General features: G+C 40.5%; 1 protein-coding gene across 1 annotated transcript in view; it reads right to left on the bottom strand.

Annotated features, from left to right (window-relative positions):
- The window catches only part of GRIK2 (glutamate ionotropic receptor kainate type subunit 2), a 621233-nt gene that overhangs the window by 602451 nt on the left and 4446 nt on the right, over window positions 1–14336 (bottom strand). The window contains exon 2 of the mRNA XM_075923935.1: window positions 11850–12251. Within this exon, the coding sequence (XP_075780050.1) occupies window positions 11850–11964 (115 nt within the window). The 5' untranslated portion in view covers window positions 11965–12251. The remainder of the gene's footprint in view (window positions 1–11849; window positions 12252–14336) is intronic.

The raw sequence follows: 14336 nt of genomic DNA, 5'->3' as shown, positions 1-14336 counted from the left end.
AAATTAATGAATTGTCATTACAACAGAAACACTGAATTCTTTTTGGTGGAGTATCTGTTTTGGTCGATGTTCACTGTATACTACCCACTATTGTTTCACAAATGTTATTGCACCAAATGAGCTAGATACTGCTTAGATAGCCTTACAGAAAACATGAAAGCATAATCCATTTTTTTGCATTTTATTTCTTTGTGTACAAGTAGGCCACATATGTAGATCTCAGGATATTACAATTAAATAAACAAAAATCCACAACCTGAAAGTCTCACAAACATATGAAATTAAATTCCACCACATAAGGCATGTCTATACTAGGAAATTATTTCAAAATAACTTATTTTGAAATAACTCCTGAAATAACTATTTCAAAATAGAGTACCCACACTAAAGGGAAACCTAAAAGTTCATCAATGGCAGGATCCCTTAATATGGATGCACTACCTCAACTTAGAGTCCCAGGGGAGCAATTACTTTGAATGACTCTGGGGAGTAGTTATTTTGCAATAGCAGCAGTGAACTATCCACCCTACCGCCATTTTGAAATAACCATTTTAATATAAGCATTATTCCTTGTTGAAAGCAGGAGTTACTATTTTGAAATAACCAGCCCCTTATTTCAAAATAACGGGCTTGGTAGTGTGGATGCTCTGCTTGTTATTTCAAAATAAGGGGATTTATTTCAAAATAACTCCCTAGTGTAGACCATAAGGTCTTTACTACTTTAAAATTTCATCTGATCCAAATGGCAATCCCTGACCGATGCTTGTGAGAGACTAGACTCGGGTCTATTATCCATATAGCCAATGAAGAAAACTAACAAAGATAATTGGCAGAGTTAATTGGAAAACCTTGATCTCAGCTGTGCCAATATACATCCCATGATTCCTAAGGGATCCCAAACCGGTACAAATATTTTGTTAAAATAAGTACCACAAAAGTAAGATGAGAGACTCATAAAAAAGGATCACAATACATCTCCATACCTCCTACAGTCTTCAATGAAACTATCCTTGTTATAACACTGTTTCCTGCTAGGGAAGAATTTACCATAAAGCAGTGGTGGGCCACATGTAGCCCATCAGGGTTCTATGTGTGGCCCACAAGACATTTTGTTTATTGTTTGTCATGCACAGGGTTGCCAGATGTTGCTGGCTTCTGTCATTTTTTGTACCAGTATTACTAAAGTGACATGTGTAATAAACACAGCTCCTGATACCACATCTATGAAAGTCTGTGGGGCCAAATTCAGCAGTAATGTATACAGTGGGGTAAATCACATATCATGAATAAATTGGTCACAGCACAGTTATAGTGGGAGTAGTGGCGAAACAGCATAACTTACACTGAATTAGCATTTAGTGGCTTTGTAAAACATGTGCCAAGGAGGCAGAAACTGTATGCAGCAAGATAAACAGTTGACAGGAGAATATAAAACAGAGCAACATACTTCTTGCTCCAAAGGCATATAGAGTCTATCCTCAGCTGGTGTAAACAAGCACAGTTCTAGTGACTGCAATAGGACTACATCAATTTATACCTATGCCTATTCTACCTCCAATATTTCCAGGAAAGTCCAGGCCTGTCATGAGTAGATGCAATTTCCATTGCCTTTGGTGCCATAGTACTAATGTGGTTTCTCAGAGTCACTAAATGCCATTACAGTGTAATTTACACTCATTTTATATCTTACAATTTGCAAGTCTGATTCAGATTTCATTTATATTTCAAGCTCTCACGTGGAACAAAAGAGGAAGACCTCGGATAACATGAAGAAGTTCTATTGAGATTGAAGGACAATAACTGGGGTACTTCTGGAGTCAGATAGAAGTGTTGTCTTAAGACAGAGTGAAGCGGAGGAGACTTGTAGATAAGCTATGCTTCACTCAGAGTACAAGGATTTAAGAAGAAAAAGAAATCAGGAATAAACCCACTAAGCTGAATGAAGTTACACTCATGTAAAAACTGTGAAAGTAAGATCAGAATTGAAGCCTACATATAATTTACACTGCAAATTATGAACCAAATTTAGCAGTATCATAATTGTGAATAGTGTGTGTGTGTGTGTATAAAGGTACACCTGACTGATAGTTTCGCCTATAGCTAAAGCAGTGGTCCCCAATGAGGTGCCCACAGGTGCCATGGCACCCGCTGAACAATTTGGGCCGGCCTCGCCCCGGACGCATGGCACATGCTCTGTGCCAACCCCGGGCGCATGGGCAGCCCCTGCCCGGGGTCGCGGCACATGCCGGTGCCGGCCCCGGGTGCCCGGCCCGTGAGCGGCCCCGTCCCCAGGCGCCCAGCAGCCCCAAAAGGTTGGGGACCACTGAGCTAAAGCATGAAAATAAGACATGCTAAAGTGACCCCAGTAGCAATGAGTTCTCTCACACCTAAAGGAATTGTATTTCTATAGTAATCTAGACAAGATGCTTGCTACTGATAGATGATACAAAGTTAGTTATGAACAAAAACCAGAATGTGTCCCCTCCCTCCAGTTAAAAGAACCATTTTTTCTAGTTACTCCAATCTGAATAGTCTCAGTGGGGTAGCCACGTTAGTCTGTAACTAAACAAAAAACAAAACACCTTTAAAAACAGTAAATGGTCCCTCAGCCCCTTAGAGATTAACAAAAAAATTATAGACAGTATCACGAGCTTTTGTGGGCACAACCCACTTTCTTCAATATTAGTTATCTGAAGAAATGGACTGTGCCCACAAATGCTCATGATAGTATCTATATTTTTTGTTAGTCTAAGGTGGTGTAGGATCATTCATCATTTAAGTTTTTTTCCAATTTGAACAGTTCAGGCAGAAGTTAAAATTATCTTAACACTGTTGATTACTTTTCAAAAAAAGGATGAAGGCCTTCAAAAAATAGGAACAGTGAATTTTGAACTTCACACATTTCTTGTTATAATAATGTGGATACTTGCTTAATTATTTTTATTGTGGTATATACAATAGCCATACCATATTGTGTTATATTTATACTGTTAGTTTAAACTAAGTTGACATATCAGCTATAAACTATAGCAGAACCATAAAAGCCCAAATGGATAACAACTTCAGTTATAAGTATATCCTTAATAAATTTACTTGTCTTATTATCTGTTAGAGGGTATATATGCATTAGTTTTATAATAAGAGCATTTTTAATTCAGCAGCACTCAGTTTATGACAAAGACAGCTTTAAATGCAGAATTGTTTGTATGTTAAACGCAGGATATTTGTTTTGAAACATCAGGATTGCATGCTGTCCAAATATCATTTTCTCAGTATGGACTTAATCTGGCTCTCATTGACTTCAACTGGAGCTTTGCCATAGAATAAAGCTTCAGTTCACCAACGCACTTAAACTAGGGATGTTAAAAAAGAAGCTAATTAGGTAACCATGTAACAGTTAAAAATCTTAGTGGTTACACACTGCAGGTTTTGCAGTATAAGCTTTATACTGTAGAGCCTGCAGTGCAAGGAAGCAGCTGTCTCTCACTTGCAGCCTTGCTCCCAGCATGCACTGGCTCCCTCTTGCTGTCCTGCCACTTTCGGGAACCTGGCTGCTGCCCCAAACTGCTGCCTCTGCTACAGAGCCAGCAGTATGGGGTAGCAACCAGCTCCCTGGAAGCAAGGCCGGGAGCCGGAATATAACCATTACTGTAACTGATAAGTTTCAACGGTTACACTATTACATCCCTAACTTAAACATGTGCATAAGACTATTCTTATTCAGTAAATGCTTGCATATGTACTTAACTTTAACCACATATATAAATCCCATTGAAACCAATAGGATTTAATTACGCATTTAAAGTTGGGCACATCCTTAAGTGTTTTGCTTATTAGGAACAGCTTGCCAAACGGACTTTAACCAAAGCAGGTCTGCATTTTTAGGTCATTACTCAGATGCATAATCCTACTGACTTCAGGGGGACTACATTTTATATATATATATATATATATATATATATATATATATATATATATATATATATATATATATATATATATATATATAGGCTTCAGAATCAGGCCCTTGGCCAGGAATCACCATTAGCCCAATAAATGACAAATTCTAATTTGTATGTCACGTTGCAATGTATTGTTAGCCTGAAAGGAATGAGTATTATATCATATCACTGGGAAGAGTAAGTTTATAAATCCAGGGCATGATTCTGCAGTCACTTACTACCAGATACAGAGCTTACTACTATTAGTAGTCCTACTGGTGCTTTTGCTAGTTGAAGTTGTCAACACCATTTTTTCAGCCTTTAATTTAAAGACAAGGCTACTGAATGATTAGACTATAATATTTTTTTTTTCTTTAGATGATTTTCTGCTGTGGAAGTTTGAGTTAAGTATGTGTATCAAAACCAAAGCTTTAAATAGATAAAAACAACATTTTTTCTCATTCCATTTTCACTGTCTCCATATATTTGATGTCATAAACTGAACAGCTTTCTTACCAATAAGTAATCCTGTGGCACCTTAGGGTACATCTACACTACAGAGAAGATCAAAGCTAATTTGAACTGAGGGGTACTGGTCAATGCCGGTAGTCCTGCTTCCATAAGGAGTAAAAAAATTGAAAGGAGAGTGTTCTCCCTTTGGCTTCCTGCAGTGTGGACAGCACCAAAAGTTGAGTTAAGATACTTCGACTTCATCTACGCAATTAATGAAGCTGAAGTTGCATATCTTAATTCACCCTGATCCCATAGAGTAAACATACATTTGTTAGTCTCTAAGGGTGCATCTAGACTACATGGCTCCATCGATGGAGCCAAGTAAAGTAGTTTACTCGGCATAGTCAAAGAAGCAGAGATTTAAATAATCCCCACTTCATTATAATAAAAATGGCTGCTGCGCTGTGCTGACAATCAGCTGATCCAGCACAGCACGGTAGTCTAGACGCGGCGTGGTTGACAAGGGAAGCCTTTGTCGACCGCTTCAGTATGCCTCATGAAACAAGGTTTACCAGAGTGGTCGACAAAAGAGTGAAGGCTTACCCAAAAAGAATTCTTTGGTAATCCTTCATGCACAACTCTCTCACAACTCATTTGCAGATTGTGATGCAAGTGTGCTTTTTGAATGACACATGAAAATGAGGTCCTTGCAACTTTAAAATCCATGGAACACATTCCACAGCAAGTTTGATGTCTCGATCACATTCAAATACAGGTATTCCAGTTCTGGCCTAAATAAAATATCTCCATAAATTTAATTATATAAGATAGTTTTCTTTGTTTTTTGCCCTCAGCTACTTTAATATTACTGCATGGTTTTAAAATATCACCTGCAACTGCAATCCAGTGACAAAGTGACCTCTACACATAATATAATTTTTAAATATGACTGCAAAATATTTTATTATTTTGAAAATAATTTTGTTTTACAAATATACACTATTAACATTATAGTGCATCATCATATCACAAAGGATCAAAAAAATTAAATAGTCAAAATTAATATGGTTGAAAAATAAGGGGAATTTTCAAGCATCTTAACATCAAATTGGCCTGATTCCCCACGTTTCAGTTCAAAGTTGACCTCATGATGTTATGTTGTACATTGTTGAATCTTCTAACATGCACTGCAGCACAACATCCATAATAAGATTATTCAGCCAACATTAATTTGCCTAGAAGATTTGAGAATATGAAAATAAGGTTCTTTCTAGTTTCTCCTTTGCATTATTGGTTGAATGTATAATAAGAGTTTCAGTAGAAGAGATTAAGTGAAGGGAAAATGAAAGCTATGGAAAAACAAGTTATGTAAATCTAAATATGAGACATAAGACTTGCAGTTGTTTGCTTTTTTTCCCCCCTCTTTCTGACAGGAGTGGGCTTTCTCTTTGCTAAAAGAAAAATCCTTAGTATTCCCCTTTAGAAGAGACAAGTAAATCTCTTTTTCTCTGGTTTCTTATCTCCAGAAACAGAAACCATTACACTCATCAACCATATTTACAGTGAAAGCACTACTTCAACTTTCCATTATGCTCAAAGATCAGTAACGGTCAATAAAAAAGTGACTTATACTTCTAATCACTTGATTCATGGGACAGTTGCGTGCAAATCCTTGCAGGCAGTGTTTGGTTCTAAACAGGGAGGTAAAGAGATCCAGCTATAGTCCAAAAGCTCAACTCAGAAGAGTGCTTACTTAACCTATATTAAATCTTGATAATGTAATAATGACTATTTTAAAAGGATGATTTTAATTCCCCTATCTACAGCAATAAAGACTGTGTACAGCTAATCTCGTTTGCCCTTTCAATTAAACTTCTTCAGGACGTTCTATTTAGTCAGCACCCTGAAAGGGTCATTAAAATTCTTGTTCTGTAAGAGTTGTGTGCAGTGCACTGTTGTTTTTTTTTTTAAATTCCATTAAATCCAAATGGTCTTTATCGCCCCATGACCACTGTGACTTCAATCAGCCCGTTTAATTACCTTACAAAATTGTCAGCAGAAGGAGCAAAGACAAACAGGAAGGGCTGTGACGTTATCAAATTGAAATCTTCCTCTGTGCTGTTTAATCTGGACCAGTCAATAACAATGCTTCTCACCTCCTTCCTTTCTTCCCGAGGCTCTTAACCTTACTCTTCCTCCGAAGATTGCTGCTGCTGCTGCTGTTGTGTTTAAGACAGATTTTGAATACCTCGGTCTGAGGACTTGAATATACATTGAAAGCTCCTTGCCCTTAGCAAGTTAAATTTCCACTAGCTCCAAATAAACACAGAAATACAGCAGCCCTGAATCTTTAAGGGTTGCTGAACCAGACAGATTTTTCCCCAGATTTCACCGTTTCTCTGATCCAAAGGCAGATATCCACAGACACACACACACACACACAGGCATCAACTGCGTGCATGTTGAAACGTAGGTAAATAGAAGAGATCTTTCCCCTTAAACTCAGTCTGACTTTACTTTGCCAGTTTGTGGTTTGCACTAGCAGTGCACACTCATCTTGGCAGAACAGGAATCGAATGGAAAAAATTCCACACTCCAGATAGCTAGTACACGTATAGAGAAGTAAAAAACTATTGTTCGAGAGGTCTCAATGGACGTCTGAGGATCCTGGAACTATATGATCCCAGTGTCAGGAAATCCAGCTTTCCATCTATGCTATGTAATGTCTTTGCTAGTTTTAAAAATGATTTGGTAAAACGGTCACCTGGCTCTGAGTGATACATAATTGGCCATTCGCGATGGCACTAGGAGCCAATTCCAGCTGCTAGCCACCCACTGTCCTACTTATTCTGATGCGTGGTAAAAGTTTGTCAGAAGAGTCTCATTTGGCTCAGTGGGAATGAACACACCGAAGTAATAATGAAGAAGGACCCCAAATCTTCACAGAAGAAGCCCCGACTGTGCCATAATCCCGCCAGTGAGCACCATTAAAAAAAGACCGGAAAGAAGGCGAGATTTCCTTTTGTATCTCTCAAGAGAACCTATTTTCACTTGTTTTCTGAGCATAGGTCTCCCATTTTGAGGAAGAGCAAATAAGCAGCTGTGATACTTTAAAGAGCTGATAATGGGAACGGAGCAAAATTTCCTCTGATTTCCCTGAGATATTCTCTCCACGTAGTTGTTTTTCAGAGTTCTGCCTGAAGTTCTTGCATTTTTGATAGTACAGTACCTAGTTCTACCTCATTCCCCAGAGCCTTTGTGTGCTACTGCACCCACAGGGGAAAGAATCTGTACAGTTACGTTTAGAAGAGCAACTAACTCACCATATTCAGCCGCTCCATTGCTTCCCCTCTCACCAGTTGAAATATTTTGTGACAGGAAACGTCCACAACCTCTGAGCAACAAAGAGTCACTATCTATAAGGATTTGTTATTGTGATTCTCGGTTTTTCCTTTCTTTTCCGTATGTAGAAGTAGCGTTTGTGATTTCTTTGTTTTTACAGCGATCTTGCAAATAAAGAGGAGAGAGGGTGGCAGCAGGTGAAGGGATCACACTCATGGTTCAGAACTGTGTGTCGTGCACAACCCACAAAAGTTCATGATACCATCTACATGTTTTGTTAGTCTTTAAGGTGCTACTAGACTGTTTAAGTTTCTCAGGAACAGAATCTGTCTGGCCTCGGATTCTTGCTGCTAAATATAGAAAGGGCCTAGCATTAATTATAAATCTTGAAAAGTGCGATTTAAATAAGAGGAGGCTTTTTAAAATGCTCAAAACATCTACAATAGGTGACGAGAAGCTGCCAAGTGTTTCTAAATGCTCCATTGTCCCATACCTCACTGGAGAGTGATATTGTTATAAACTGTATAGAGTCGTCGTGTTTAACCTCTTAGCACTATCAGTACTAGTTGTCCGAGGCTTTTAGGCCAGGATTCCTACTACCCGCTAGCTCCGTTGCCCAGTTTTCTTACAACCAGAGGAGTCCTGTTCTTATACATGGCTTCCTTCCAGCTTGCGATGCCTTGCAAAGGGGACCTGAGAAGCCGATTGGGCACCACAAAAATATTGTGGGCATTTTTAAAGTAATTTAAGAATCAATGGTAGATACATCTACCGAAGTTGCTTAACTTGATCCTGAAACGCTTTGCTCAGAAGCTCACTATTGCAGGACGGTTACGGTACTCCACTTCTGCGTGTAAGCAGACTTCTGCGAGCAAACTAATGCAGGGAAACAGAGTGATGGAAAAACCACAGTGTGTAGCAGTGAAGATGGGCTGATTTATGGAGGAGTTTAATGATGTCCTCAGGAGGTGTGTATGTTTCAGGTGACTTTATAGTTATCGGGGCCTGCTTTTCTTATACATCAACAATAAATTTTAAATGATTCACGACCCGAACTACCTCTGTTTTTCTGCTTTATGTAACTCCTAGAGTTAAGGAATGGATTATTGCCAGTTCCACTCAACGCATCGGACACAACATTAAGACACCATCCTGGCCTCTCCTTTTTATTCTAAATCTAGAACCACAATCATTTTCAATGCCTCGCCTTAATTCTCTTCCAAATTATGGACTACCCCCCCCCCCCCACTCCCCGTGGAAGCCTCATGCGTATTGTTTTCTGGCCATGTTTGGGGGAGGTGTTCAGGAACTGTAACGTGAGAGTTGGCTGGATGCCATTTACAAAGGACCGCTATTGCTGAGCCAAAATATCAGCTGGTCCTGCTCCAGCGAGTCAGAAATCCACACAGACATTTTTCCTGCCTACTGGACTGGGTGGGGTAGATTGACAGAGTGCTACTAGTGAGTTAGTTGTATCACATCAGCTTTTCTCTGGGTTCGAGCCACAGCGCCTGGATGGATAAAAATGAGTCTGTCTATGGCAAATAGCCCGGGAATGTGGCTTTCCTGTGCAGCTGTTGAAAAATAGCTTGGCAAGAGGGGGAAGGAGGGGACTGACTGGACACGCCGACTAGTCCCAACAATGGCACAGCCGTGGGAAGGGCAGTGCGAATCCATGGTGGGTTAATTTGCACAGGAGGAATGAGGGGGCTGGAGCTCTGGCAAGCTACATTTCTCCCCTGTTGCCATAGCGCTGCTAGCTGAGAAGGAAAAGCGGGGGCTGGCAGGCTGCCTTTTAAAGGGAATCTTCTGCATAGACCCAGGAAGAACTCGGATGAGCAGCATCAGACAAACCCATCAGTGCAGCAACAAGGACAGTTTGGGGTGGCATGTAGCACGGTGGGAATCGGGGGAGAAGAAAGAAAAAGCGGGACGCTATGATTACCACTTAAAATAATTCAAGATTTCCCATTACCCACGTGTTATCTCCACCAAATGATCAAACCTTTATAGGAATGATCTTACATTCACAATAAAGTCAGTTTGACTCCTGGGCTACATTAAAAACTCCAGCACAATGACAAACATGCAACAGGCCACGCTGACAAGCAGAAAGAAATCTTTCCCCTCACCTCCAGGAATCCACGTGAGAAACAAACAAAATAACTTTGCCGCCTCTCCCCCAGATGCAGTGACCGAGAGGAAAAGAGATTTTTTTTAAAGCACAGAGCGGTACCCAATGGTTCCGAAGTGTCTTTCTAATTTGCAGCAACAAACCGGTGTGAATACCAAACATCGGAGTCCAAATCCCCAAGCCCAGGTCTATGTCCCATAGATTGGGAAAGGAAGTTAGTCTAGAAAACACACTATGCGCTGCCGAGTGGCAGCCCTTAGGAAAAGACACCTAATAAAAGCCCTCTTTGACCTTAAGGTTATTATTTTTCTAGCATAAAAGCAGTTTGATCAATGATCTTCCAGTAAGACTTCCAACCTAATCACTCAACAAGGATGCTGCTACTGCCGAAGACAGCTTGAATTAACCCACCGATCACCCTTTGGTAAGGGTGGGGATGGAAGGGTGTTTGTTTGCACAGCCTACCTCTGAATGTAATTCAAACGTACAGATACCAACGCTCAGCACCCACTTATGAGTCTATGTCGCGAACAGAAGGGTATCTGGGCAGGGCCAGCCTACAGCCAGCCCTTGCCCCGGTTGCACGGCAATGGCCACGGAGCCGATTGAATGCAAAATAAACCCCGCGATGATATATGGGCCTTTTTAGTCGTGTCCAAAGAAACAAGCATTCCTGAAGATGGTTGCTAAGAGCAACGTCTCTTAAGCACCACCTTTAGCCCAGAAGAAGGCAGAAGAAAGTCCTGATAGGAATTCAGCCCAGGAGATCGATATCAAACCTGTCGCTTTTATAATCATGGCCAGCCTTCCATTCAACAGGAAAATGATTTTTTAAGGACATGCAAGACATGCTACCTTTTCCCTAGCACAAGAGAGCTATTAATGGCTCTTGCAAGTGCTACAGTGTAAATCATGCAGGCACCGAAAAGTAAAAGCAGCATTTTCTTTTGTATAGGTAGCCAGCTGGCGCACAGGATGCCGCTTGTTGGTCAAAGCAACTTCTCCAACGCGCGCACAGCAGGAGAATGGTATTAACATAGAGTCACTAGGCTAGTACCCCTTGGGCCGCCGATTGTTGAATGGATCGGTGCTCCTCGCAGTTCTCACCACCTGAACTCTTATATACTTTGCAGAACTTTTCATGCCCAGGTCTGCCTTAAGGGCAAGAAACAACATGAGCTTCGAACTGGTGTTGAACATTCCTCTTGCTTCTACTACCCTAAGCAACCCTATCTGTGGGAGGCTAACACAAATTTCACACCCGGTTTTTAATATTAGTTGCCACCAGATGCTGAGGGTTTCTTTGATCTGGGAACCCGCTATGCCCGTTGTCACTGAATTTTTCACTGATCTGCCTATGACATCTCTCAGTCTCTGTCTTACAGAGAAATAATTCCCAATTCGCTCTCTCTGACGAGTAGCGTCTCTGAAATGTGTCATAGCCCTACATCAATGCCACTTGTATTCAACTAACTGTCGATAAAGAACCTGTTCTACAACAGCGGATTCCCACCAAAGTAAACCAAAAGAACAAAACTGAAGGTCTTTTATCGGGACACGTTAACAGAGCATCTTCCCGGACGCTCCGACTCAGAGAGGGCCATGGAAAAGCTAGAGGTCGAAACTTACCAACTAGTTGTCAGGTTTTTAACTAATCAACAGCTATTTCAGCCGCGTTTCCCACTGCTATGGAAACAAAAAAGGAAGCCACCCAAGATCTGATCGTCACTCCGCAAAGCCTACAGGGAGCACGTTTGCCAGTCATTTTCCGCTATTATTATTTATCATCGGCGACACAAAAACCCCCCACACAATAATTTGGCCGCGCTGACGCAAAATAAAGAGGGTCTTTGGTAACTGCCTCCAGTAGCACACCCCAGACCCTCGTCTCTCGCGCAGTTCCCCATCTAGTGACATAATCGTACATATAACTATTCACCCTTAAATACACAATGTAAAGTGTGTGGGGGGAAGCTTACCAAATCTTAGCACATGTGTGGTTCCTTGAGAATATCCAATCCACAGTAAGCAAAGAAGGAGTCTAATGGTGCATCTGAAGACTGGATTAGTTAGAATCGGGGAAATAATCTTCATGGTGTTTCTATGCACACACGCGTTGCCTTACTTTCCCCCTAAGCGTCAGGTTCCCGGGTAGGGCAGAAATGAGGATACGTAGACTGGTAGCCCTCAGACTCGATCACGGCATGGTCACAGAGAGAGGAGAGAGTATACGCTTCCCAAACCCATTAGCAATCCCTGCATGTTCTTCATTCACTGCGCCAAGGAGCAACCTTCAACTGCAAGGAATGGTGGGACATCCATGTTAGTCGGGGGAGAATCCTTGCGAAATCCAAACACACACAATGTCCAGCCGGGCAAACCTGGGAGGCAAGAAAGGAGGGAAAATCAATAGGCAATCCAGCTGGAGAAATCGCTGAGCTATCGCCACATAGCGAGAGTCAACGAGCTGCAGGCGTTTTCGTGGCGAAGCTTTTGCTGTGCTCCCATTCTACTGCACTGCTGCACAGCTTCTGACGTGAAGCCAAGATTAAGTGAGAAAAATTGAGATAGTTCTTCGCTCCTTAAGGCTGCCTGCCAGACAGCCTTCCACATTTCTGCCATGCAACCGACCCCATCGTCTCGCGTGCTTGAAAAATCAGCTCCGCTTTATTTACGTGCGTACAATTTTTTTGTTTGTTTTCAACAATGGCTATTTTCCTGCAGCTATGGTATACGTGTGCGCGCGGTTCTATAAAATCCACTTCATACATTTTAACAGCTGACGAGCTGGATGGAAATTACTTAGCCTCGGAGTTCTGAAAGACGGGGGCTATTACAAGGGGGGACAATGTGTCACGCAGGGTATCAAACTAAGTAAGGTTTAAGCTTAAAAACGTCTCAATAGCTCAATTCACTTTCTATGACTTGTGTACATTTAATGCTCTTCATGTAAATGTGATGACTTATATACTGGCAGTCCTGTGGCAACTTGTAGCGGACTCTGCTTACCGTACATCTAGCTTTAGAAAAGTACAAAGGAATTTCCTGTGTTAAATAAATAAATAACTCTGTGCTGAATTGAAAGACCTACATATTCATTTTGCTCAGTTTGCTTGAAACGACAATGCTCTATGACAGAGAGGATGTGTGAATGTTCATGTTTCACATTCTACACTCCAACATGCCTCTCTGTCTTTGCACTGATCTCTCTTTCACGGTGGTTTTATTAAGGTACTACTTTTTTATACGTGCACTGCGAGATCTATGGCTAAAACGGGACTGTAGTACACTAAGCGCATATAATATTCCACTATCCTAAGTACAACAGTACATGCTGGCTTGCTTCTGGGACATTTAGTTTGTACCCCAAACAGCTCTGAACTCGTGTATTCCTGATAAAGGAGCATTCATTCCCTGCTCCATTTCCTATTTTCCTTGGGCACACAAAATATTTTTAATTTGTGTATTATCTGCTATTCATTAAAACATAATTGAGATAATGGATAGTGATTTAAGAAATCTGAACGTGAAGCTGTCATTGAAGCTATTTGAGGTTTTATAATAGATATTAAAAGATCATTTCTAATACCCCACAAGGAAAATGACCCCCTTTTCTCGCCGAAAAAAAATCTCATTGAAAGATTTTTTTTTATCATAGATCAAGACAGCAAATACTTGGCTGTACAGAAATAAATATCTATAACGTTAGATTGAAGAAATACCTTCTTGGATCTATCAGGAATGTGGCGGGAGTTGTGGTTAATTCTTAATAACTCTATGCATACTTTGGACATGCAGAAGTAGTGATATACGAATTGAAATAATTACCTATAATCTAGGTGTTGTGTCCACAAAAGCGTAAACAATTCACAATAACTTTCTACCCTTATAAGCTACTGATTTTCTCTGCTCATATTTACCTTACGATATTGTAAAATGCTGATGAAAAGAAATTTACATTCTGCAGGGGGATTATTAAACGTCTCTGATTTCTCGTCTTTAAAATGGAGGCATAACTGCAATGTCAAAAATAAGTATCATGAATGGCTAGTTCTGCAGTCTAGCAGGCAATTCAATCAAATGATTTGACTATTGGAGCACTTTGAAAAGAACACCTAGTGCTAAAAGCAAGGCTATCTAGCGACTCCTTCAGTTCTCATTTAGAATCTCTCTCAGGAAAATACAGTTTTAGATATTCTTTCATGTATGTGCTGTTTCATTTACTCTGTTGTACTTGGACTAAAACTGACCTGAGTTGTGATTAAGCATTCTTAAAATTTCTACAGTGATGAATTACCGCAGATTAGGTATCTTCAAATGCTCTTTCAGTTGCCAAATATCAGAATGTAGCTCCGTTAATAAACTGAACTTTTTAAAAGCCATGGAAATGGTGGGATTCATTGTCTTTTTTCCAAATGTAACGCATTGATCAATAAATGAAAATAAACTATTTTAACTATCTGTAT

This window comes from Pelodiscus sinensis, chromosome 3 (assembly GCF_049634645.1).
Source record: "Pelodiscus sinensis isolate JC-2024 chromosome 3, ASM4963464v1, whole genome shotgun sequence".
In the NCBI taxonomy this organism is placed as follows: domain Eukaryota; kingdom Metazoa; phylum Chordata; order Testudines; family Trionychidae; genus Pelodiscus; species Pelodiscus sinensis.
Note: the sequence above shows the minus strand (reverse complement) of the source record. Positions and strands in the feature narration are given on the sequence as shown.